This window comes from Hippopotamus amphibius, chromosome 17 (assembly GCF_030028045.1).
Source record: "Hippopotamus amphibius kiboko isolate mHipAmp2 chromosome 17, mHipAmp2.hap2, whole genome shotgun sequence".
Lineage (NCBI taxonomy): Eukaryota > Metazoa > Chordata > Mammalia > Artiodactyla > Hippopotamidae > Hippopotamus > Hippopotamus amphibius.
The window spans coordinates 52,446,032-52,470,874 of NC_080202.1; the positions used below are offsets into that span (position 1 = coordinate 52,446,032).

General features: G+C 61.4%; 1 protein-coding gene across 6 annotated transcripts in view; it reads right to left on the minus strand.

The window, feature by feature from the left end:
- Positions 1 to 24,631, minus strand: part of BAHCC1 (BAH domain and coiled-coil containing 1) — a 60,077-nt gene extending 35,446 nt beyond the window's left edge. For 5 of the 6 annotated variants that reach the window (XM_057715853.1, XM_057715854.1, XM_057715850.1 and 2 more), the window contains exons 1-3: positions 23,976 to 24,268; positions 20,944 to 21,338; positions 1,477 to 1,656 (exon numbers count right to left, since the gene is read on the minus strand). In XM_057715853.1, coding sequence (XP_057571836.1) covers positions 1,477 to 1,656; positions 20,944 to 21,121 — 358 coding nt within the window. In that variant the 5' untranslated portion in view covers positions 21,122 to 21,338; positions 23,976 to 24,268. Of the gene's footprint in view, positions 1 to 1,476; positions 1,657 to 20,943; positions 21,339 to 23,975; positions 24,269 to 24,556 lie in introns of those variants that run through there. The other variant, XM_057715849.1, reaches the window with a different exon arrangement.
- Positions 24,632 to 24,843: the final 212 nt, after the last annotated feature.

Here is a 24,843-nt window from a genome sequence, read left to right on the forward strand (position 1 = left end):
GAGGCAGGGCAGCCGCCGTTAGTCCGGTCGAGGTGGCCCCCCGTGGTCGCTGTGCGTGTCCCCTGCCCGCCCCACAGCATCCGGCCCTCTCCTCCCTCCCACAGACATCCTGGGAGCCAGATGCTCCCGCCAGGGCCAGGCGTTTGCCCAGCAGACACAGAAGGCGGAAGGGCTGGAAGGAGCAGGGGAGCGAGGGGTGCCAGGAGTTCGCAGGGTCCACCCACGGCCGGCTAGGGAAGCCCCGAACCAGGGCCCGGCACCACTGCACCAGGTCTCCTCTGAGGAGGCTGCTAAGAGGTAGGGGTGGGAAGCAGGCAGCAGAGGTGTCTGGGCCAGGGAGCCGGCTCTGTCCACCTGGGTCTCCCCTCCACTGAGAAAGAGGGCTGCTCCTTATCGCCTGCCCGACATGTGCACTCCGCACAGTGCTTAAAGCCCAGATTATTTTAACAACTGTCCCTCACTCGTCACCTGTCCTGTTTGGAAAACAGCCCCTTTCTTGTTGCACAAAGAGAGGTTTCTCTCGCTCTCCAGCAGCGCTGGGCGCTAATCTCCCCGCCTGGAACGCGGGCGGCGGCGGCGGGCGCGGTGTGTGGGTCCGCGTGCTCTGCAAACACAACGCCCGCCACTCAGCAGTCATTGAGTTACGGTGGTGCTGGTGCCAGGAGCGGAGAGCCCTCTGTGCCCGCTGCCAACTGCAATTACCTCTCCGCGTGCCAGCCGCCGTTGGGCTTAACCCCTCCCACGCTGTGGTGGCTGAGCCAATACCAGCAACCTTGGGCAGGGGACACTGGGGCCCAGGGCCTCTGCCCACGTCACAGTGCCCAGGGGCTGAGCAGACAGTGGGAAGCTGGGCGGGGGTGCCCCTCCCTGGGAAAGCCAAGGGGAGCCCCCACGTCCTAGAAGGGCCTGCAGGGGCCCTCCTGCCAGCCACGAGGCCTGAGAGAGACACGTGTGAGGCGCCTACTGTGTGCACAAGGCTGCAACCGAGGGGGAGGCAGGGGCCAGGGAGGGGCTCTGTTCTAGGCCAGGCCTCCAGGGTGGCAGCCTGAGTCTGTTGACAGTTCTCTCCTCCCCACCCCTCCCTCCTCCCAGCTGACACATCTGGAGCCCATGCCTCCCCGAGTCTAGGAGGTGGGCGCAGCCCTGCCCGGCCAGCGCAGCTGTGTTCCACATTTCCCCGGCTCCCCAGAGCCTTCCTGGCCCCACCCCCTTCTTCCCTCTCTGCCATCTCTGGTGCACATCTGGCCAGGACCACGGACTGGCAAGGCTGGCCCCCCATTTCCAACCAATTACCACCTCCCCCATGGGGGCTTCCTCGACAGGGAGGCAGCCCCTCACCAGAGTGCTTGGCACAGTCTGCCAGCTGGCTCTTGCTGGCCACAGCGGGGGAGCCCTTTGCCTTACCACTCGCCCTGGGCACCACAGTCGGTGGCTGCAGCCACAGGGCACGGTTGGGAGCCCGGGCCCCTGACTTACCTTCGTGCGAGTGGGAGAACCAGATCTGGGAGGTGGCGGGGTGGGAGCTGCGGTAGGCCTGATCCGAGGGGGAGGGGGTGGGGCCGCTGGGGTGCGCAGAGGCCGCTGAGCCCAGGCTGCTGGTGAGGAAACTGCCCATGAAAGAGGAGGCCGGAGAGGTCCCCATCAGGCGGCTGCTGGCTGTGGACACAGGGGGCGAGAGTGAGTCTGGGCAGGGACAGCACTAAGCAGCCCTTCTCCAGGGCTGAGTCTCAGGTCCCAAGCTCCCTGGGCTTTTGTCTTCAAAGAGCCAAGAAGCCAAGGTGGGGGAAGCTGCCTGCTTGGGCCCGAGAACCTGACACCCTCTTGTTACTGCAAAACCCCTAAGAATGGCACTTTTGCCAAGGGACCCACCTTCACCCCCACCTCCATCAGCCAGGTACCACGTACTGTGGGCCCCAGGGCCTCTGGGAAACAGGCAGCCCTATGAACGGGCCGGCAGACCTGCCAGAGTGCACCTCCTGGAAAGATCCCGGATCAGCAGGTCCAAGCAGTCTCTGCCCACCCCCTGGGTGGCACTGGGTGGCTGGCCTTTCCCCCCAGTGGGGTCTTCAACCTTCTCCCCAGGTCCAATTGACCACCTCATCAGACTGTGCCCTCTCCCAGGTGAGCAAGAGAAGAAACCAAGGCAGAGGAAGAGAGAAACACAGGAGGAGCCTGAGGATGGAAGTGTCAGGATCTGCTTTAACAGCCCCAGGGTTCCTCAGGGTCAGGCCCTGACCGGCGGCGGCACTGAGGTGCAGGCAGCCACTTATGGTCCAGGACCCTCTCGGTGTTTCTCCTGGCAGCCAGCCTCCACAGCCTGCCCACCTGCACCCTCTGGCACTGTGTCCCCTCTCTGCCCAAGTCCAGTGGCCAAGGCCAGGCTGATCAAGCCTCCCCAGGTTACCATGGTGACCAGTGGATTGCACAGGAAGGATGTACACAGAGCACTCTGCGCAGAGCAGCCCCCAATGCCCAGTGGGTGGTCTGGGCCGCACTGCTCAGCCCCCACCCCAGCAGGGCCCCCTGGCACCTTGTCACCTCCATTCCAGAGGCAGCGAGCCTGGCTTGGGACCATCCCAGGGGATGGAGAACAGGGACCTGGGGGCTCACCATTAGGCTGAAGGTGGGGGCCTAGCAGGGTTTGCAACGGTTCTGGGGGCCCCAGGAGTCTGCAGGCCCGGCCCAAGGTGAGTCAGGGCAGCTGTTTCCCTGCCCGGGAGGCAGGGGGAATTTGTGAATTTGTGGTGCCTCATCCAGCCTGGCTTGGCCCTGGGAGCTTCCCAGACACAGGGTGACTCAGCAGAGAGGCGGCACAGCCCTGGAGCGGGGAGAGGGAGGGGCTGCCCCGCTGGGACCCTGGCAGCTCCCCTCCCCTTCCCTCCACTCCCATGTGGGAACGAGACATGTGGATGAGAGGGGCCTCTCCTGGGCACGGGCCGAAGAGGAGGGTCTGTGAGTGCTGGCCAGGCACTGGGGTATGAGCTGACCTCTGTGGTGGGTATCAGGCCAAAGGGAGACCCTGAGAGGACCCAGGGGCAGGGGGTGAAGGTGCTCAGAAGCCAGGGACTTCCCGGACCGCAGGGCTGGGACTGCCATGGGCCCCAGCCAGACCACAGGCACGTCCAGCCAGAGGAGGGGACTCTGGGCTGGGAAGGGAAGTACTAGCCTCCCAGGCGGGCGGGTAGAACAGGCAGGAGATGGGAAGGCGGCCCCTGCTGGGCTCTAGGGACCCTGGAGGGGGGGGCATGCCTGCGGGATGAGTGAGGCCTCTTCCTGCCTCGCCCAGGCCCACCCCATGTCCCCCAGGCCTTCCCACCCCCGCACCCTCCCAGGGAAGTCCCTCCACCCTGCTCTTCCCGGGGACAGTGGGAAGCAACCGAGTCCAGGAGTCGGTCTGGATAAAGGATTCCTCCAGGAGCTCGGCCTGAGAACCTCGAGTTCTCCCACACCACGGCGGGCGGGGGCGGTGGGCAGGCCCCAGGCTGGGCAGAAGAAGCGGCCTGGCGTCCCACAGGGCCCCTCCGGTTTGAGGATCCAGGGAAACCGAGGCTCAGAGGCTGCCCCCTCACAGGGTCTCCCGCACCCGGGGGCCCTGCAGGGGCAGCAGGCCACCTCTGCAGACCCACCGCCCACACCCCCAAGGGCCACCCACCTGGGGCAGGGCAAGTAGGGGAGCAGGCCTGAGGCCCAGAAGGGTATCTGACCTGACTGGTCCTGTAAGCTGGAATTGGGGTGGGGGTGGGGGAGGTATAGGACGTCATGCCCTCCGTCCCCAGGAGACTGATGCTGGCCCTGGGTGGGGACTCTCAAGGGCGCCTGTTTTGACACCATCCCAGAAGGGGGTCCCACCACACGGGAGCTTTGGCAGGGGGGCTGCAGCTTAGCCAGTCCCAGGCTCGGCTCTACAGGGCAGGGGACAAACAAATGACAGGCTGAGTTTCCTGCTGTGTGCCTACCTCACCCCATGCCAGCCAGTCTCCCAACATGGGGGACCCTCCTGGGGCCCTTCCTGAGTCCATAATGAAGGGACCCCTGCCCCAGAGTGTGGAAAGTGAGCAAATGGGACAGCGCTCCAGTCCCGCCCTCTGGCCTCGGTCCTGGGCTCCCTGGGGCCCCCCTTTGCTCCGCACCTTCGGGGCCACCCCTGACGCTCCACCTCTCCCAGCCTCGTAGGCGGCCTGCAGCCCCCAGCGTCCCTCCTCAGGCTGCACCATTTATCTGAGAGGTCTTTTCCCTCCTCTTTCCTTTTACGTGGAAAACAGAAGAGCCTTGTCCCGTGAGTATCATGTCTTTATATCTTCACTATAAGACACTCAATGGACAGACACAACAGGGAAGGAAACAGAGGTCCTGGGAGACACAAAGAGTCCCAGGGACCACCTTCTGGGCACTCACCCACTCGCCCTGGTGGGACACCTGTGCAGGTACCCAGGTGGCCTCCCCTCCTAAAACCCCAGCCCATGGCAGCAGGTCCAGCCAGGGGCTCTCATACTCCCTGACCAGCAGGCTAGCCCTGGGGGACGGGTGCTGGGCAGGTGCAAAGCCAACTCCCTGACGGGCCCCCCCAGCCCAGGCCCTGCACAGTGGGGCTCCAGAAGCCCTGCTCCGAAGGGGTCAGTCTCTCCCCTGCCATCCTGGGCTAGAAGTTTGGAAGCAGACCCAAGTCCTACGGGCTTTGCTGGGTGGGCACTGCCATGGTGGGTGTAGGGGAGGGGACTGCTTGAATCCAGAGCCCCACCCCCACCCCAGCCGGCTCCTGACCCTCTGACAGAGCGTCCGTGCTTCCGTGTCACTTCCACCTTCAAGGAGTTTGGCTTATGGCACCGTGCCCAGCCAGCAGAGGCGTGGGCAGACCTGGCTGCCACCTCCCCAGCCCCTGCCCGCCGACCAGTAGCCAGCCCCAGACGGAGCCTGAGCAGAGGCGGCCTGGGCCCTGGCCAGGGCTGGAGCTGCACGGCCAAGTCTGGCCGGGAACTGGGCTGGAGGCTTCTTTCCTCTTGGCAAGGTCTTTGCCCACGGAGTGCTCTGGTTAGCGACCCGGGAGGGGACAGTGGGAGCCCCGAGCAGCGGGGAGGACCTGAGGGGCTTTCGGCTCAGAGCCCGGGGGCTGGGAGCCCTGATCCTGGCACCAGCTGCGCTCGCCCTTCTCGCGGCAAGGGCTTTACGAACCTTGCATTGATTCAGGTCATGGCGATCCCAGGCGGTGGTCCCACCACCGGGCTGACAAAGGAATCATCGGTGTTGGCCCCGCAGCCCCACGTGCCCAGGCTGGGGTTTGGATGCGGCTTGTCCACTCCAAGGCTGCACCGGCCCCTCCAGTCAGCATGGTCGCAGTGGCCAGTGCCCTGCGTCCTCTACAGGCTCTCATCACAGCGATCTGGCCAAGTTTAGCATCAGCTTGGGACAGGGACCCGAATGCTGTATGAGGTGTCAGCAGGGCCACTGAGGCAGGCCATTCTGTCCCGCGCGCCCGCCCCCAGCTGGCTGTCCCCACTGTCCGGCTGGCCCAAGCCAGCGTTTGCAGCCCCAGACACAGGGCTCCAGCCCCAACTCCAGCACCGCCTCAGCTCTGCCGAGGACACCACGGAGGCCTGGCCCGGGTGCCGCGCTGGCTGAGAAAACCACTCCGGAAGCCAGAATGCCCGGGAGGGCTGGTTGACACCCCCCACCTCCAGCCATGGCCCAGTTCCTCAGGCCCGGCCCCCACCCACAGAGGCCTATCCGTTCCCATGCCCCAAGGCCCAGACGACCTGGGCCGAGAGACAGGCCGTACCTGGACCCTGGCTGTGTGGCTACTTCCCTTCCAGCTGCCCCAGCTGGACAGGGCCAGGCGGGAATGCCCTGATCACTGAGCCCAGCCTTTGCTCACAGGGCCGCTATGTGCTGGCCGTGGCAGAGGTGCCCCACGGGGCCAGGCAAAACCAGGGGGAGGGGGCCTTCCTCTGCCAACCTGTCTGCCAGGCCCACCTGCTGCAGCCAAGATGGTCAACCGATGTTGGACAGGCCCGAGGGGTGCGGAAGGTGCTCCTACCTTGGAGCCCAGGTGCCGCTGGGGGAGACCCCAGTCCAAGGAGGGTCTGACTGGCAGCAAAGCCCCCAGAGCACGAGGGGCTGGCACACCAGAGGCTGGGCCTGGAGCCCTGGATGGCCAGGTGTGCGCTGTGCCTACCCAACCCCCTCCCTCCAGCCTCCACCTCCCCACCAGGCTGACAGAGGGACAGACAGAGAAGAGACTCGGAGAGCTGGGGAGAGCGAGGGAGAGCGCAGAGCTACAGGAGAACGAGCATTTGTTTTGACTTAAGTGAGCTACCTTTTCTGGAAACGGTGAAACGGGTTGTTAAAAAAAAAAAAAAGCCTCATTGCGATAGCTGGCAGCAGCTCCTGAGAAGCAAGCCCCTTCCCAGGCTCTCCTGCCACTTCTGGAGGCCCAGCTGACGGACTGCTGGCACGGGGCTCCCCGGCTCTGCATCTGGCGGCTACACCCGCCGCCCAGAACAGCTCCCACCCTCCCGCTCACACCTGCTTAGGCTCCCCGCCACCTCCAGTCCCCTGCAGAGCCTGCCTGGGCGCTGGGGACACCCAGCTCCCCTGGGGCCATCCCTGGGTCTCCCCCAGGACACCAGGGGCGGCTGAGACACTGGAGTGATGGGTGGCCTGCCTGGGAGGCCAAAGTGCCCCTCCGGTGCTGGGCCAGGCCCCGGAGGGAGCAGACTGGAGAGGAGGAGGCAGGAAGGATAACAGCCCACTGCGTGGACCCGGCCCACATTCCTCTCATTCCAGGAGAGGGAAGGGGAGGGAGGATGTCCACCCCGGGTGTCCACGTGGACAGAGGTGGAAAAGCCTCGGTCCAGCCTGCTCGCAGGCAGGTGGGCATCCATCTGTCTGACCACCCAGGAGAAGAATGGGGGGAGGGGGACATGGATGGGGATACCAAGCCCTGGTGGGAGGGGCTGCTCTGGACTGCCCCACGGGAAACCCAAAGCGGCACAGCAGGGGCCATAGAGGCTGCACCACACCCCGGCTACCAGACCCACTCTAGGTGTACATGAGTTTGCACACTCAATTCCTGATGCCACCAGGGACACCCCCTGCTGGGCTGGAACCCCCCCCCCCCCCATCAGTGGCCCAGGTATAAGATAATGTGTGTGCCTGTGTGTCTCCGTGCACGTGGGCACAGAGGCAGCCAAGGGACTGTGTGTGGGCACTCAAGGGGTATGTCTGGGCGTGGGTGCGTGGTTGAGTGTGCATGTGGACAATGGCTGTGCACACAGGCTACAGATGTGAATGCAGGTGTGGGGCGGGGGCTCTGAGTGTGCTCTCTGGACATGGGTGTGCACGCCTGGCTCTGAGCCTGCACGAGGTGGTGACTTGTTCTTGTGTGAGGGAGTCACACACAGGCTGGGCCAGCCCTCAGGGATGCTGCTTCTCAGAGTCACGCCTCCACCAAACAGGTCTCCTTCTTGGCCCAGACTCTGAAAAAGGCTCCTGGCCTTTGATTCTGTCTGATGTCCGTAGTGAGAGGGACGCTCCCCTTCTTCTCCACCCTGGGGGGCACATCCAGCTTACTCATGGTGGAAGCGGAAGCCTAGCCTCAAGCCTGCACCAAACTGCGGCACCAAGACCCTGACCCCCTGCTGCCTGGGAGTCGGCTCCCTCCCTGGCCCAGCTGCTCAGCCCCCAGCTACCTGGACCTGAAAGTGGGTCCAACAGTCGTGTGGATTCTGGGGGCAGCTGGCAGGTCATGCGGCCAGGGCCATCTCCCCACAGACAGCCTGTTTCCTCCGTGGTGGAGAAGCAGCTGAGACGCCCGCTCCAATCTGAGACCCCGTCCTGGCAGGGCTGGCCGTACCAGGCAGGCTCTCCAGGACCCAGAAATTGTCAGGATCTGGGGCCGTCCTTTCCGGCCGCGAACTGGTGGTCTCCAGGTGCCGGCCTGTCTGGCCCCCCGCACTCACTTGGTTTCACTGGACACGGAGCCTGCCCTGCTTCAGGCCACACCCCCAGAGTCCCCGAGGATGCCACCTGATGACCCCAGCTGCCATCCACAGCCCCAAGAAGATGGAGGCACGAGAAGAGGAGGCCGAGACAGGCACAGGGAGGGAGAAAGGGCAGAAGAGAAGGAAGAGGCTGGAGGCAGGAAGAGACAGCGGCAGCAGCGGGAGAGGGGGTGCTGGTGGGGGGAGGGGAGGGGGCAGCGGTGGGGGCAAAACGCGAACCTCCGCCAGCCCAGCCCTGGGACACGGGGGCAGCCCCGGTGAGGGTGCCCACCCAGAAACACGCGTGCGTCACATGGGAGGCCCCTCTCTGCTGGTCCAGGAGAACCTTCCAGAAGACCTGGTTGGCCCAAAGGCAGCGTCTCTCAGGCCATACTAGGAAAACTCTGTGGTAGCTGAGCCACTAGGGCCACAAATGTAGAGGCAATGATGACAGGGGACGGGCCCAACCACCAACAGCCCAGAACTAATAAAAGAAAAGGAAAACCGGATATAAGTCTGGTTCTTATTAAAAGGGTAAATTTAGCCTTTTGGCTGGTGGGGGGAGGGGGGCAACAGTCCCCACTGGGGCCGGCTCTGGCTGAGTGACTCAGAGGGCTGCTCCCCCCACTCGGGCTCTTCACACCTTCTGGGGTCTCCACCTCCCTTCCCTCTTACACCCTCCCCGGCAGGCGGCCAGCACTCCCCCTCCAGGACACCCCTGAAGGTCGGCAAACAGGCGGGGGCGGGGGCGGGGTGGGCTGGGGAGGTGACCGGGGCTGGTCGACGCCACCCCGTCCCGACCCCGTCAGCTGGAGGAGCATCCTTAGCCAAAACAAGCCTTCCCTTCACACCATCTTGAAATAAGCCAGCTGCAAGGAGACGCATGCCCTAGCGGTCAGAGTCCAGTGTAGACAGCACACGCCCTAGCCCCGCTGGTCCCCTCAGAGGGAGAGCCCATGTGGACAGGGTCAGAGGTGCCCACCCTGCTCTCCTGCACCCCATCCCCGGGACCCAGGCACCCAGCGCCTGGAGCTGGCCTGGGACACGCCTCTGTCTCAGCCGTGGGCAGGCAGGGCAAGAGGGCTCCCAATTCCCTCCCAGCAGATGGGGGTGGAGGGCCTGTGCCTCTCCAGGCAGAGACCTCCGGGGAGCCCACATTCTCGAATTTCTGAAAGGCCACCCTCTGCACCCCATCCCTGCCTTCTGAGGCTCTCAGCGGACCTGGCCTCCCCACCCAACTCTAACGTCTGTGACCAGAAGCAGGAAAAGGCCTGGCACCGGGGCAGCCCACGGCTCCTGGAGGGAGGAGCACTCAGGGGGCCGCCTGCGGAGGAGCGGGGATCCCCCACATTATGCTGCCCCCCATGAGAAGGGAGAGGGGGTGGGGGCAGGAGGCACCCGGAGCTCCGTATCCTTGTAGCTTCTTCTCACAGCGTGGCTTTGACAAACCACCCCACCCCTTCAAAGTACAGAGATGAAATATTTTAATGTCTAAAGACGGTGAGTATAAGTAGAGAGAAAAACCTCAGTTCTCTGACGTAAAATTACGGTGTTTCAGGGCAAGGAGAGCTGTTTCTGGGGTGGGGAAGCGCATTCCACTGATCTGCGGGTCCCAAATGGGGACGGAGTGCCCACCAGCCCAGGGGGGCCAGCGGGGGACTAGACTCAGGGTGCCCAGCAGGAGCTCCCAACAGACAGAAGACCCCCGGCCCGTGCAGCCTGCCCATAGCCTGGGCACCCAGCCCTACGCGCCCCTAGCCCCACCACAGGGCATGCCGGGGGCGGGGGCAGAGGGGCTCAGGCAGAAAACTAGCCTTGGATCTCCAGCCCAGAGGCCTGTGCTGCTGAGTGGCTCCCGATGGGACCACAGGGCAAGCAAATGCCCTTGCTGAGCCTCCGCCACCTGAACCCCACTGGCCTCAGGGCCAGGGGGCAGCAGGGGACGCGTCCCTGAGCCTGAGGACTGACCCCCTCGACCGGTTCACATGCTGGGCTCCAAGCAAATGTCGTGTGTGGGAAAGGCCCTGCTGCCAGCGCAGGGGAGGGAACTCTGTGCTGGGCTGCCCCAGGGCAGCATGAAGTCTCTAAAGGGCGCCCCACACACAGTCCAGAGAGCTCAAGACGCACTGTGACCCTCCAGCCGCCGGGTCCAGTGGCCAGGCTCCGGGCCAGCGGCCGGCTCTCAAGGGGGACCTGGGGCCTGGCGGGGCTGCCCTGAAGCTCCGTCGGCTCCTGGGACTCCAGGGGGAGTGCCCAGGTAAGCCCAGGGCACCTGCTGACCTCACTAGGGCAGGCAGCCGGTGTGGGAACATCGGAAGAAAATGCTGCCCAGACCAGACAGCACAAACGTCCCTGTCACCCAAGCCACAGACTGGGTCCTGAGCGCCTTCTAGAGAATGAAACTCTAACCCAGCTCATTCGTTAGACAAACAGTTACTGAGTGGCCACAGTGTACAGGGTCACCCACCCTCACCCTGGAATCCAAGGAAGCCACAGGCTGCCCGGGCACTCCGACCTCCAACAATGGCCCTCGGACCTCCTGGTGACCCACACTGGCCTCGAGGCTGCTTGGGGCCATCTCACTGGCCTGTATCTTGGAGCAGATGTTTGACAGGTGGAAAGATGACACTGCTCATGTGCACCTTCCCAACTTTTCCTGATTTTATCTGTATTCACACTCTTTACGGGCTTTTAAAGAGTTCACCTAAAGATGCACTACAATTTAATTTAGGTTTAATTTTAATATTAATTTAAAACAAATTAAAAGCTTATTTTTAGGAGACCCAAAGGGATGCAAAATGTCTCAAAAAGGGGACTGGCTTCTGGCAAACTGCCCTCAAGTGACCTGCTGGCCAGACATGTGGCAGGCCAGCTGGACAGGGCAGCTGCCCCACCGGGCAGACCGGCAAGTCCTGGGAGACCACAGGTCCGGCTCCTTCCCCTGCATCTTGTGGAGGGCAAGGAGGGCTGTGCACGACACCAGGGACAGAGGGATCTACTGGCACCCTTCTGCACGGTGCTGCCGAGACCAGGAGGCGGGAGGGAGCCCCTCACCATGTCCACACCCAAGCCTGGGTCCTGAATCCCCGCCTGCCGGCCGCCAGGACCCTATGGGGAGTGACAGGAGGAGGCATCAGGGCCCGTGCCCCACTGAGTGCAAAGTGCAGCGATGTTCGCGCTGCCTGGGGGAGAGATGCGACCAGGATCTGGAGAGGCAGGGCTTGTGGGAAAGGGCCTCCACGAAATGTGCAGGCAGGGGTGTGCCACGAACTGCCACCAGCCCCGGGCAGCCACGTGCTCCTCCCAGGCTGGGCGCGGAGGCGATGAACCGGGAGCAGCTCCTAGGCCTCCTGGTGTATAAATGCTAGAAAGCAGAGTGGTGCGGTGAGCGGGCCCCCCCTCGCAACACAGTGCTCCGGTGCCCGTGGCCCCTCGCTGCCATGCCTGCCGGCCCAGGATGGAGAAGGAGCAGAGGGCCAGGGGCCACAGCCCTACTCCCTCGTCTCTCCTGTGCCCTCACTTCCCTTTTGTGGGCTGCCCCCCAGCCCCGCCTATGCGGCCACCCACACAGCCACCACAGCGGGGAGGGGAGGGGAGTGGCCAGCTCTTCCCCAGCGTATGTCCCTTCCTGCCCGCCCGGCCCTTAGGGCCGAAGTGAAGCCGCTGGCTTCTACCTTTCGATCAATCGTAGGTGCCCCGTCACACATGTGGACGGTAAGGGAGCCACCTGCAGGGGGCCAGTCAAGGGACAGACAGAAAGTGGCCCCACCCAGTGCCTGCCTCCTGTTCTGCCAGGTCCTTACTTTATTGCAGGGGGTGGGGCAGTGGTGTCTCCACAGGGACAGTCCCCTCCTGAGCCTGGTTCTATCCCCACGGGCCCCCTCTCCACTGCACAACCTCACACGTGCACCCAGAGGCCAGCCCCACGCCACGTGGATGACGCTGGGCTGCGCGGCCCCGTGGACCTCTCCGACACCCCCTCACCCGCCGTGGCACAGAGGAGGAGGAGCCTGCCCTCTCTGCCAATCTGTTTAGCTCTGAAACCTTTTTTAAACGGAGTGCACACAGTCTGGGAGCCTCTGCAGATGACAGAAGATGCTTCTGGAAGGTGAGGAGATGCTGACCTAGCCCTGGGAGGCGGCCACACAGGCTGGAGACACTGCCAGCGTGAATGTCCCCAGGTGTGGTCGGGTACTGGGGTGGGCACCTTGGTTTTTAGTGAAGAGACCAGGGCCAATTCAGCCCCTGGTGTCTCCTGCCCTTTTCTTCCTAATGAGCTTCTCCCAGGGCGTTATCTTCTTGATTTTCCAGTGTGGGGGCAAAATTGCAGGAAGAAAAACTGAACAGGGCTCTCTTCACATCCACAGGCACGTGTGTGCTTTACCCAAGTGTGGACGGGCCCGCGTGCCCCAACCATCCTGCACGGGAGGGAGACCAGTGAGGGCCAGGCCCAGCTCTGGGGGAACAAAGGGACGGAGGGCACAGACACCCAGACTCAGGACCCTGCGGTCCCACGGGGAAAGTGGCCCCGAGTAGAGAAGGACGGGGGCTGTTGTGAGGCCTGCTGGGACAGACTGCCAAGGGCAGTCAGGGTCAGAGGTCACAGCCAGAGGTCATGGATCACATGCGTAGGGTCTGGGCACTGGTGGCTGCAGAGGCTGCCCAGGTAGGGAGACTCCAGGAGGGACGGGGAAGGGGAGCAGAGAAGGTACTTGGGGCAGCAAAGAGGGGAGCACAGGTGGCCAGAGCCTGTGGGTGGCTGTGCACAGGTGCTGAGTATTGGGAACCTTCAGGGACACCAGGTGGGGCCACTTTCTGTCTGTCCCTTGCCTGACCCCCTGCAGGTGGCTCCCTCCCTGTCAACATGTGCAGTGGGGGCAGTAGAGTGACAAGGGTGGTAGGTGGGAGCTGACCTAAGGGGCAGGGGGCTTGGGTAAGGGAGGCCCCGAGGGAAGGAGAAGCAGGGCTGAAGGCTCAGATAGGCTTGGGGCTGACCTGCAGGTAGGGGCAGGGTGGGGAAGCTGACCAGCATCTCCTGGAAGAATTGGATATGGGGACAGCTTCATTCAAAGCAGAAGCCTGGGGTGGGTGCTGGGAAAGGACCAGCTCCAGTTCAGCAGAAGCCAGGGGACAGCTTCCACAGGGACAAGAGGGAAGGAGAGGGCTGAAGCAGGGACGGGCAGCTCACCAGCACCAAGCCCTGTACATCAAGCCCCTAGACTGCCACCCAGGGTCACTGAGGACCTTCGGGCTCCATCCCCGGCAGGTGGCCAGGAGCTGAAGGATGGAGCAGGTGGTGGGAAGTGGAGACAGACCAGAAGGCACATTCCGATCGCTGGGCAGGCTGGCTCTCCCAGGGCCCAACTGGGATGTGATTCCTTGAAGGCCAGCTGTGAGTGTCTATGAGCGAGTGTGTGTGTGAGTGTGAGCAGGTGTGAGTCTAAGGATATGCTTGGGGGTGTGAGCACGCAGAAGCAGGTGTGCTGTGTGTCCATTCACTGTGGGCTCATGTGAGCTCTGTGTGTTAATGCACTGGCTGGCCTGTGGGGATGTTGTGGTCTGCAGGGTAGAGCTGCGCCTCTGCCCCTAAAGGGGACACGGGCTGGGCAAGGCAGCAATGCCTGTGCTGAGATGGAGCCTGCCACATGGTGCTGCCATGAGATGCTAGTGGACAACAGCCTGGCAATGCAGCCCCTTCCCCACCCCCTCACCGCGTCCCCACCTGGGTTCCGCCCCTTGGGTCTCTTATCCATTTGTCCTCAATCTGCCTTCTTTTCACCATATCCAGCTATGCTCCCAGCATGGCTGCCTTGATGGTGTGGGGCCCTGCCTGATCCAGTTCTGTGATGTTGGGGCCACGGTGCCCTCGCCAGAGCCGCCTTCAGAAGGAAGTCCCAGGGAAGAAAAGCCCTGGCTTCCCCGAAGGAGGAGCAAAGGGATCCAGCCAAGACTGCCCTTCCCCAAGAAGATGCCAGAGGGTGGTTTAGTTCTTAAACCACCACTAAAACGTGGCTGACGATTCTCTCTTACTTGGCAGGGTGCCCCAAGAAGACACAGCCCCAGACCACCCTTGGGGACCCCAGCCTACTGCTCGGAGGCCTCTCTCAGCAGCACACCTATCTTCTGCCCCTCCCCTGCGTTTCTGGTAATTTCTAGAGGAAACCAAGTTCCTATGCTTGGATGGAGCAGGGCCACTTTAACTTTCCTTCCGGTTCCAGGCACACAGTGGTCCCCCCCTTCCCTAGCCTCAAAAGTCTTTGGATCAAAAGACACTGGACCTCTTTGTTGGGGGCCCTGGGGGAGGGGAGAGGGGACAGGGAACCCAACCCACCTGTTCATTCCCCCCCCAGGCCAGAATGAAAAAAAAAAAGCTTCCTGGCTGATCCAATCTGGAACCTAATCGTCTGGACAGCTGCAGCAGCCCTCGGATGCCAGCCCGGCTGGCTCCCGGCTTGGGCACTGGATGGCTCCCCACCGGGCCCGCAGCCTGCTGCAAACCCACACCAACCCCAAAAGCGGGGCCAGGACAACCCCCACGTGGCGCCCCCCTACCTCCTCTAAGCCCACACCCAGTTCCCACCGACCGGTCCCCGTCCTCTGGTGGCAGCTGCTGCCAGGGCCACGGGAGGCAGTGATATTATATATTACAACAAACAGGGGCGGCCCACTGACAAATAGGCCTGCGTGATCTAAATGGTATATTATCCCATAAAAACGTCAGCGGGCAGGGCGTCAAAGCCGACAGGGAGCAGCGGCCCGGGAGTGCAGGCTGCAGAACCCAAACCTTCCTTGGCGCAGCCCAGGGCTTTGGGGATATGTTCTAGACAGTGCATGCTGGTTGTGATTTTGTTGTTTGCTTTTAATCTGGAATCTTTGGTGGGAGAAAGGAGGCCCCAGAGGTTCATGGGGACAGAGGAACCCCGGGGAGCTGTCCCCTGATGGGCGAGCCAGGCAGGAGCCCTGCAGGGCAAGTCACCTACTGCCTAACAGACAGGGCACACGCCGCACCCTGAAGCCCTGAGGTCGGCCATGGCTCGAGAGCTGTGGCGCAGGTCCAGCAAAGACCTCCAAAGAGGGCCTTTCAAAGGTATGCCCACCTCTCCAGGAGGCTATTGGCAGTGGCCGGAGTGAGAACTCTTTCTGGATGGGTGACGACGGGCCAGGCCTTCCTTCAGAGGGGCTAAGGCAGCAGCCCCTTCCTGGGGGGATGGTTTCTATTCACCAGAAGTCATGCAGGGTGGATGCTGGTCAATATGGCATGGATAGGGCTACTGCCGCCTGGTGACGTGAGGCTGGGGAGTGCGGTGCCGCCCCAAAGGCTGTGCAGGATTTTCTCATGGGACTCTCTAGGTAGAGATCAGCCCTGATGCCACCCAGGTGGAGTCCCCACATCCCTTCCATGCTTACCCTTCGCCAGTGCAACCAGGGCCCCTCTTAGAAGGCTACACACTATGGGCTGAGATCAGGGCATCTGGTGGGAGTCCCCCTAGGACTCTGGCCACGCCAATCAAGACAGCTGCCTGCTGCACAGGGTCCCTGGGCAGAGGGGCAGATCCCATATTTTGGGGCCTATATTCAGATATTTATGGTAGGGAGGAAGCCAGGCGGGGCCCAGAGGCCTCTTTCAGGAGAAAGGGCAAGGGGGCACTGGGGGTGGCGACCAAGGCCCCCTTCCGCCCCAAGCACTCATTCCCAGTGGCACTGGCTGAACTCTGTCTGAGCTTGGGAATTCCCAGCTCTAGGCCGGTCCCAGGCTCAGACCCTGGACCGAGACCAGGAGCATTCTGGGAAGTGTAGTCCTCTGGGAGTTGGGAGAGCCTGCTGGGGTTTCCGGGGGCATCTCATCAAGAGCAAGCAAGTAAGAGGAGAGAGCAAAGGTGAGCCTGACCCTAATCCCAAGGTGGAAGTTTGACATTCCTGGGAAATGGCTGAACTTAAGACATCTACTCCCTGAAAAGACACCAGCCAATGCTGGATTCCAGCCTCAGATCACACCTGCAGTGGTTTCTCTGAGCAAGCTGTCTGGAGCTCTTATTTTGGTGGGGAGACCTGGGAACTCCCCAGAGGGGAAAGACCCTGCCTGAAGTGTCCCGACTACTGTCCTCCTCTGGCAGCTGCCCCCAGATGGTAGGAGAGATAGGGGTGTTACCTGCTGGGCTCCCAGAGAGGCTGCAGCGCAGCCCGCACACTCTCACACATTATTTATGCTCACAGCCCTCACTGATGACATATGTAAGTTGACAGCGAACATCCTATCAACTTGCTGGAGTGTATCTTGATTGTTAAAACACACTCTTAAAGGTGTACGATCATTTATCAAATTAAAATAGCGGCGCCTTGCCTGTCCCTTTCCTGCCTTCCCTGACCACTCCCCTGCAGCCTTTCTCCTTCTCTGGCCTCCTGGGCATCCTGCCTTTGCACCCAGGCCCTGCTCCTCGGGTTGGCGGGGGAGACACTGCCCCTGCTTCCAGAGACCCAGACTCAGCGCCCCCTCCCCACCCCACCCCAGGACAGGGCAAGCCCACTAATCGCCAAGAAGTGACGAACGCCAGAAGCCCCGCCAATTAAATCTAAACTCAAGCAAAGCTCAGTGGCCAGTAAATTATTATTTTTATTAGCTTGAACCAAGTTCCCGTAAGAGAGAAAGTCAACTTGCTCCCATGAATGGCTCTTGTATAATTTATTTAACTCTGTGCTCTTTGCCAAAGCCTGGAATATTTTTAGCTCGTTCTGTTGTTGGATTTGGCTTTTTTATGTGTGTTTCTGAGGGGTATTTTTAGCTCCCTCCATGTTATTCTAACAGCCTCCTGTGCGTTTTGTCCTGTCTGTGCGGGCTGTTGAACCCAGTCTCACAGCAGACGAGGGAGATTTCTAAGAATAAACGGGAGCGTTTGGGGGTGAAGAGGGATCTGTACGGGGCCGCTCCCTGCCTCGCTGGCTAATTTGCCTTAGTGCTCACGTGACCTGGATATTCCTATAGGAATATCCTTGCAGGAATAATCAGACATGGGAGTAGCACAAGTCCCACTGAGAAAAAACCCACATTCCAAAAATGGCTTCACTGGGGTGGGCGAGGCGGCCCGCAGCCTGGTCAGTCCCCGCGGCCACTGGATTCCGGGCTCTGCAGGGCAGCCGTGGCTTTGATGTCTGCTTCTGTCACTTACAGAGCAGGATGGGTAGAGTCTTCGTAAAGTAACTCTTTTCACACCTACTTAATGTTGGTAACTGTTGCAGAAACACTTCATCGTGTCATTGAGTTAATGAGGTATTTACGAAAATGTATTTTTTTCTTTTACAAAAAAATATCACATGAAGAGGGAGGGGGACCCTTTGATGGGGTCTTTTCACACCAGGAAATTATCTTTTTTTTTCCTCTACTGTGTTTTCCTTTTTTTTCTTTTTCTTTTCTTTTCTTTTTTCTTTTTGAGATTGGCAATCGGAAGCACTTTTAGCAGGAGAGAGGTCTGTGGTTCTCCCACCAGAAGGAACCTGCTGCCCTGTTTACTCCCAACAACCACAGGCCCAGCACCTGGCTTCCAGGCCAGGCCATTTACACCCGAAAGAAGCCGGGAGAAGGGGTGGAGAGGAGAACCCACCCGCAGTCACGCTGCTGAAACCAAGCCTTGATGGGCTCCTTCGCCTTCCTTGGGTGGAGACCGTGTGATTCTCGAAGGTTCAGCCCCGAGGGGAACGTACAGAGAATGATGGAGGGCAGGAGCTGACCGGCTGGAGGAGGGGGCGGGGACCGGGCTTCTCCCAGGCCGGCTGCCTCCTACTAAATGCGCTCTCGGAGGAGAGGCGCGATCCCCAATCGCTCCAGGCAGTAGAGCTGATGAAAAATCTTGGGTTGGTGCGTTGCTGATTTTCTTTTTTTTTTCCCCTAGATTTCACAGCTTTGCCTCCGGACCATCTGTATTAGAGACAAAATCTAACACTGCACTAAAAATAATGATTCCAAACATTCTAATTGCACCTTTTGGTGACAAGGTTACTGGAACAGCACTTTACCATAAAACCCTACAGCCCGATGATAAAGCTATCCGGCACTTTCATTTTTAGAAAAACAATGGAAGAAGCCCTGGAGCCCAACATCCCATCAGGGTCCCTCAAGCTGACATTTTGAAAGCACTGGGTGGGGGCGAGGAAGAATAGCATTGGCGGAGGGCAGGGAGGGAGACCCCTGGCCCAGGCTGGATGCCTGTGCCAAGGCCGAGCAATCCTCAAAAGCCAGGTACTTGATCTCCGGTGGCTGGATCCTACCCCCATTTTAGTGCCGGACAAATAGGAAGAAGCTCGGAACAATTTTCTTTTCAGCAGGGGAGTCAGTGGCGGGAGGGGCAGGCGGGGCTGCTGCAGCCATGGCCTGTGGACCTGAGGCCATCCGCAGAAATAGGAAGAAAGTCCACGAAACTGGCCATTTTGAAATCCGCACACAAGATGCAAAAATTTTTTTAACTTAATTATACTTTTTTCCTTTTAAATGAGATCACATATAGATACAGACCAAAGCAAACTAGTCTGAGGTATATAATTCCTTTAAAAAAAAAATTGATGTAGCTAAATTTTAAAACCAATACAAGATTCTGGCTTTCAGCAATTTCAAAAGGCTTTCAGCGGCAGATGTTTCTAGCTGGACGCCCTCTAGGCCAGCCTTCCTGTCACAAATGGGTTGAACATCTCCAAGCACAATAGGTCTCTCTGGTCCCCGGGGAGGTGGAAACAGCCTCCAGGAGCAGGGGACACGTGGCCCTCCAGTTCCCCCCTCTGAGGGTGCCCTGGGGACCTCCAGCGCCCTCTGGAGCACCATGCATATGGGGGAGGTGGGTAGGGTCTGGGTCAAGGACACGGACCAGGCCGGCGCCCACCCAATTTCTCCAAACTCTCCATAGCCTACGATCCAAGAACCACGTGGTCAAACTTGGAATGAGCAAGACAATGGTTTGGGCCACCCAGACCACGTTCCCACCTGACTTGGTGGTGTCTACATCTGGATACAAGAACGGAAAGGGGAAATGGCGGCTGACCAGGACCCTAGCAAGGGCCGTGGGCTGTTGAACGCGGATGAGGGAGGCAGCAGTGACCTGAACTGATGGGGAATCCCGCCTGGCCATGCACGCCCCCAGCAGGGCACAGCTCTAGCCTGTCTGTGACCTACTGGGAGAGACTTGGCGTCAGGGGCCCTTCTGGACCCTTGTTTCTGTTACCCTCTAGGCTAGAGGGCATGGCATGTGGCGGGAGGGGAGGGTGCAGCCAGAAGGGGCTAGGGAAGCTGTTGCACTGTCTCTGTTGCCACCACAAGCCCCCCACCGCAACCCCGCAGTGTGGGTGAGTTGGGCAGGCAGCATCTCCAATGCAGGGGCAGGAGAGACAACCACAGGGACAGCGAGGACAGATATTTAAAATCACCAATTGCCTACACAAGTACTTTTACTCTTTTGAGTTACAAATCTGTAAGAAGAGAAAAAAGCAAAGGAGAGAAAGGAAGAAGGGCAAGGAAAAGAAAAAAAGCAGCCTTGCAGAAGGCTCGCACTGGAACAGGAAACGCGAGCGAAAGGCTGATTCCAGGAGAGCGCTGAGTCCAGCCCCTCCACTCCTAGCGTGCCCGAACTTTTTGAATCTCCTCATGTTGTAAATGTTAAAGCCCATTAGTAATTAACCAATTTCTCATTTTTTTTTCTTTTTAGGAAACTTATGTTTTCCTTTCTCACTGCCCTCCCTTCTGACATTTTCCTTCTTGCCTGACTCTGCCATCCCTTTTAATCCACACACTAATTGTAATCCCATTAAAGCAGATATAATTTTATTAGTATTCACAGTTCATCAAGCTAGCAATAATAACTGTTACTGCCAAATTAACAACAACAACAAAAAAGCGGCAAACAACGTTTCCGATGTTTAGAACAAACTGTAAACAAAAGCAAGCCAACCTTTCAGGGTGACCAGCGGGTCCCCACACATGCAGCCCCTCCAGCTTCCTGCAAACACAGCCGGCGCTGGCCAGTGACCTCCGGGGTCTCGGCGAGGTAGCAGCCCCTTCGCCAACCCTCTGCCTGGCCCTGCTTCTCCTCTGACCTGGCTCCAACAGTAATATCAAAGCCACCCGAGAAGGGGACTGCTCTGGACGCCTGGGTCAGCTCTGCCAAGGAACTGCTCTTTCCGGGAGAGGACTGGAGAAGACCTGAGTGCAGGGCGGCCCCAGCTCTCTCCTCTTGGAGCAAATTTGCGAACTCGCCTGCACCGAAATCTGGCGGCGGCCCCCTGCGCCGCCCCCAGCCGAGCCGGCGCCGGCGCTGCCCTCCCCCAGGGCTCAGTCCGCGAGGCTGGGCCGGGATCTGGCCACGCTTTGTCCGGCTTTAGCAGGATACCAGAGGCACTTGTTAAAGCAAATGCATCCCCTGCAAACCCATTCTCGCCCTGACACTTCAAGGCTTTATATAGAAACAGGATTTGCTCGTCTTACACCAGCAGTCCCTATTAACGCTCACCCCGTGCACACACCGCCCTAATCCGAGAGGCCGCGGCACCCCCCGCCCGCCCCCCCCCCCCCCCCCCCCCGGTCACAACAGCCGTTTTGTTCCCGCAGAAAGTGCCTCGTTGTCCCAGCCCCGGAATGTCTTAAGGATGTGAATGCAGAATGCAGAAATGAGGTTTCCGCGGAATTTAGTTCTTCTGCAAGAAGGGGTGGGGGAGGGCGGCAGGAAGGGAAGGGCTTTATTTTTAGCCGGCTCCAGGGCTGCCGCTTCGAGACCCTGGGGGACCCCGGGAGAGACCGCCATAAGCGGCGATGATCCGGCTCGAGGGGCCCGCAGGACGCACGGGCCGCCACCGGTGCCGGAGCAGGGAAACGAAACCGAAGGCTTCTCCGCAAATGCTTCAAGGAGAGGAGGGGCAGGCTCCCATTCGACCCTCGACCTGGCCCACCTCGCGGCAGGGCCTCCTCTCCCGCGCCCGCCCGGCCGGCACTGACCTGTGTGCGAAGCCATGGGCAGCGGCGACGGGAAGTACTTTCCGGGCTGGAAGTGCGCCGGGGGCTGCGCGGCGGGTCCGGCCGGGGCGAGGCGCGCGGCAGCGGCGGCGCTGCGGTGGCCCAGGCTCCCGCGCTCCGACAGCAGATGCGGCGGCGGCGCGAAGTCGCGGCCATCCATGCCGGGCCCCGGCCCCGGCCCGCCTCTGCCTCCCGGGAGCAGCGCGGCCGGGGCCCGGGGGCGGCTCGGCGCGCGGGCGGCGCGCGGGCGGCTCGGAGGAGGCGGCGTCCGGGGTCACCGGCGGCGGCGGCGGCGGGGCCGGTCAGCACGCCGGCGGACTGGGCTCCTCGGCGGGCCGCCGCGTGCCGAGCCGGCGGCCGCCGTGCAGGTCCATAGTCTGCGGAGGCAAACAGAGGAGACTCGGTGACTCGGGGGTCGGCTCGCCCGGGGGTCTCCGCCCCGCCCGGCCCCCACCCCCAGCCCGCCGGCCCGAGCCGCGGCCAGGCCGGACGGCCGGGCCCGGAGCGCCCCGCGCGTCTCCCCACTGCACGCGCGCGCGCCGGCCACCCGGGCCGCTCTGATCCCCGCGCGCACACGCACCGTCCCGGCCACGCTTCGCCTGGAGCAGCCTGAGGGAAGCTGGCCACACAGCTCGCCGCTTCCCCTTCGCGGGTCCCTGCGGCGAGGGCGCCGCGGCGAAAGGCTGCTGGCTCCGCTGGGTGATAAAAGCCCAAATCTGCGAAGCCATCACGCACACACACACACACAAACACACTCACACGCACACCCTCTCCCCTCCCCCGCTGCCCAAAGGTGTCTCTGAGGGAAGGCCTGGGGTCCACGCTAGCTTTTTTCCTCTCCCCCCATTCCGAAGTCCAGCTTTTACTGCATTCTGCTTAACCGAATAACCATGCTAATTAAGCGAGTAATTTTATTGATTGTAACTCAAGAGTTTTTTTTTTTATAACCTTCCTTTTCTTCTCTCTCCCATCCCCCCATGCGTCTTTCGGTCCATTCCTTTGAACCCGCCGCGCCCCCCCCCCGCCCATATCCCTTACGGGACCAGGCCCCCACCCCGCATTGGCGAGCCAGGACCCCGGGCCAGCTCCCCGGAGCCCCAGGGGTCTACGTCCGCCGGCGGCGTCACCTGGGCCGCCACGCCGCAGTGCCCGGCCGGCCGTCCCGGAGCCTGGAGCTTCCTAGCTAGGCTCCAACAATCACCCGCCCCCCAGTCAAATTCGCCCAGGATCTTCCTCTGAGGATTGGGGGTTTGGAGGGGGGCGCTTTGAGAGTCAGAAATTGTTCTCTCTCAACGCCCCAAATCGGCCCCGGAATTTCTCCCATCAGCGCCTGCCCCGGGTCGCCGAGCCGAGGCCTGTCTCCGCGCGGCCGGGGGACGTGGGGTTTGCGACGCCAGGCTGGGCCCTGGGGACGCGGACAACTGGCCGGGCCGAGCGCAATCTTCACCGCTGTGCGGGTCCCAGCAGACCCCCAGCCTCGTCGTCCACCTCCGCCTCCCGGCTGAGCACTTAATGCCCCCCACCTCCCTTCTCTTCCACCCCCACCCAACACGGAGAGCCCACTCCGAAGCGAAATTGGGGACAATTTTAGACGCTGAGTGCGGAACGACGGAGCAAGAGACATAAACTGGACGGCTGTGCGCCCGCGTGGACCTCTTTCATTTTACACATTTCTTCTCATTTCCTAAATCTGCATTGTTTTAATGTTTGATCTCTCCTCCAACAAAAGGTAGATGAGTAGGCTCAATATTCTTAACTGTGAACTTTGCAGAAAGTCTCCTGATTTTTTTTTTTAGCCTACCTACCGTGACAACAAAGCGATTAAGATGTTTTCCATTTTGTGAATACAATTTTAAATTGCTATATTTAATGTTAAGGGTTCTACACGTCTTGTTTGCAGACTATTTTGTGTTTGATTTAATCTATAACCGAAAACACAATGTATTAAGTGAATACATATTTGCTCAGCTGATAAGCTTTTTAATATTTATTCGGAGAGCTTTTGCATTGTAAATAAACGGGACCTACACAAAGAGTTCTCTTTGTCTCTCAACTTCATACAAAGGGGTTTGGGGCTTCCTCCCTCTGGGGATCGTCAGCTCTCTACCCCGGTCTAACAAATAACTCGGCTCGCCGCCGCTCCGGCCTGCGGAGCGAGCGCCTGACCTCCAAGGGCCAGGGGAGCGCCGGGCGAGGGGGCTGCCCGCGCCGGGGTCAGGGGAGGGAGGGGCTGCCCGCGCCAGGCTAAGAGCCTGCGGGCAGCAGCGAGCCGGGAGCCGCGGGGCGCGGGGCGGGACAAAGGGAAAGAAGGAGGGGAGGGAGGTCGGGAACCTGCGGCTTCAAAGGCGCGGAGGGCCTGGGGCGGCGCGAGCGGGGGGTGCGGGGCTTCCCGGTGGCCTCCAGGGAGCCGTGCGTGCTCTGCTTTTGTTTTGTGGGGTTTCTTTTCTCCTATAAGAAATTCCAAAATTGTCGAGAAAGAGGGAGTTACTCCAGATTCTCGGGACGCGGGGCTTGGCCACCAGCAGCAATTTTAATCTCCACCTTCTGCGGGCGGATCACGGGCTGAACTGATCCTTCCCCAGCAACCCGCTAGACTTTTTACGCGGACGGGGGTGGGTTATTGTCGCTCGTCTGTGCCGCAGAGATCCTTACTGGGTCGGAAGGGGGTTTTCTTTGTGTTCTTTGCTCCGGGGGAGAGGCCGCACCGTGCCTCCCTGCCCGCCAGAGAGCAGCTCCCGGGGGCCTGCGGAACACAAGCCGGGCAGGGAGCGGGACGGCGACGCGCGGCCGCCGCGGCCTGGGCCCGGAGTTCCGGAGCCCAGGCGCCGCCACCCGTTAGTCCCAGGGCTCCGAGCCCCCTCCCCCCAGCTCCAGGAAAGGCCGCAGCAAAGGAAAGCTCCACAGCCTCGGATCGAGCCGGACTCAAAGAGGAAATGGAGCGAAAGTAGTGGCGGTCAGGGGGCCCCGCGGCGGCTGGGAAATCGCTGACAGGGGTATTTTGGAGGGAGCCGAACCTCGAAACGCTGAGCTCCTCCCCAGGACCCCGCGGCGCAGTCCCGGGAGTCGCGCGTCCCTCTGTGCGTGGCTCGAGCGCTCGATGTGGGGCTCCTCCGGGTTTGCTTCGGTTTTACCTTACACACGGAAAACCCTGCCTTTGCTTCGGCTGCCCGCATCATTCGGCGCCGTCTCCAGGTGCGCTAGCTCTGTGGGGCCTGTAGGCTGGGCTGGGGCCCGGCGCACGCGGGGCGCGGGCTGCTCGGGCGCCGCGGCAGAACCCGCTCCCTGCGAAACCGTCGCGCCCGGCATCCCCCCCCCCCCCACGCCGGAAGAGCACCGAGGCCCGGGGCCGCGCCGGACCCCCGCACCCCAGGGCGCACCCGCCCGCAGACCCCGCCTCTCGGGCTGTGGCCTGAGCCCCGCATGCCGCCCGGAATGCGCGTGGGGAGAAAGCCCCGCTGCGCTGGCCTCGCTTGGCCCCCTCCTCCACTCTCACCCCCCCCGGAACATTTTTTCGGAAATGTCCTGAAATGAATTAGGGTCTGGAAAGCGAACCCCCCAAAACCTCGCCGTTATCCCTCTCCTCCCGGTCCCTCACCCCGCACGCGGCCGGCGGCCCGCAAGCCCCTCTGGTAGGCAGCTCGGGCCGCCTCGGCCAGCGCGAGCCAGCCGGTTCCCGGCGCCGCGGAGCGACCGGGCGGGGCTGACCCGAGGCTGCTCGGGGGAGGGGAGCAGGGTGTGTGAGGGGCAAACAATTGGGGTTCGTTAGTGGTGCCGCCACAGCCGGGAGCGCTTCCGCTGCGTCGCGGACCTAGCCGACTGTCCACCCGGAGCCGCCCGCGCGGCTTGCGCCGGACGCAACCTGACGGTCCCTGTCCTGTCGCG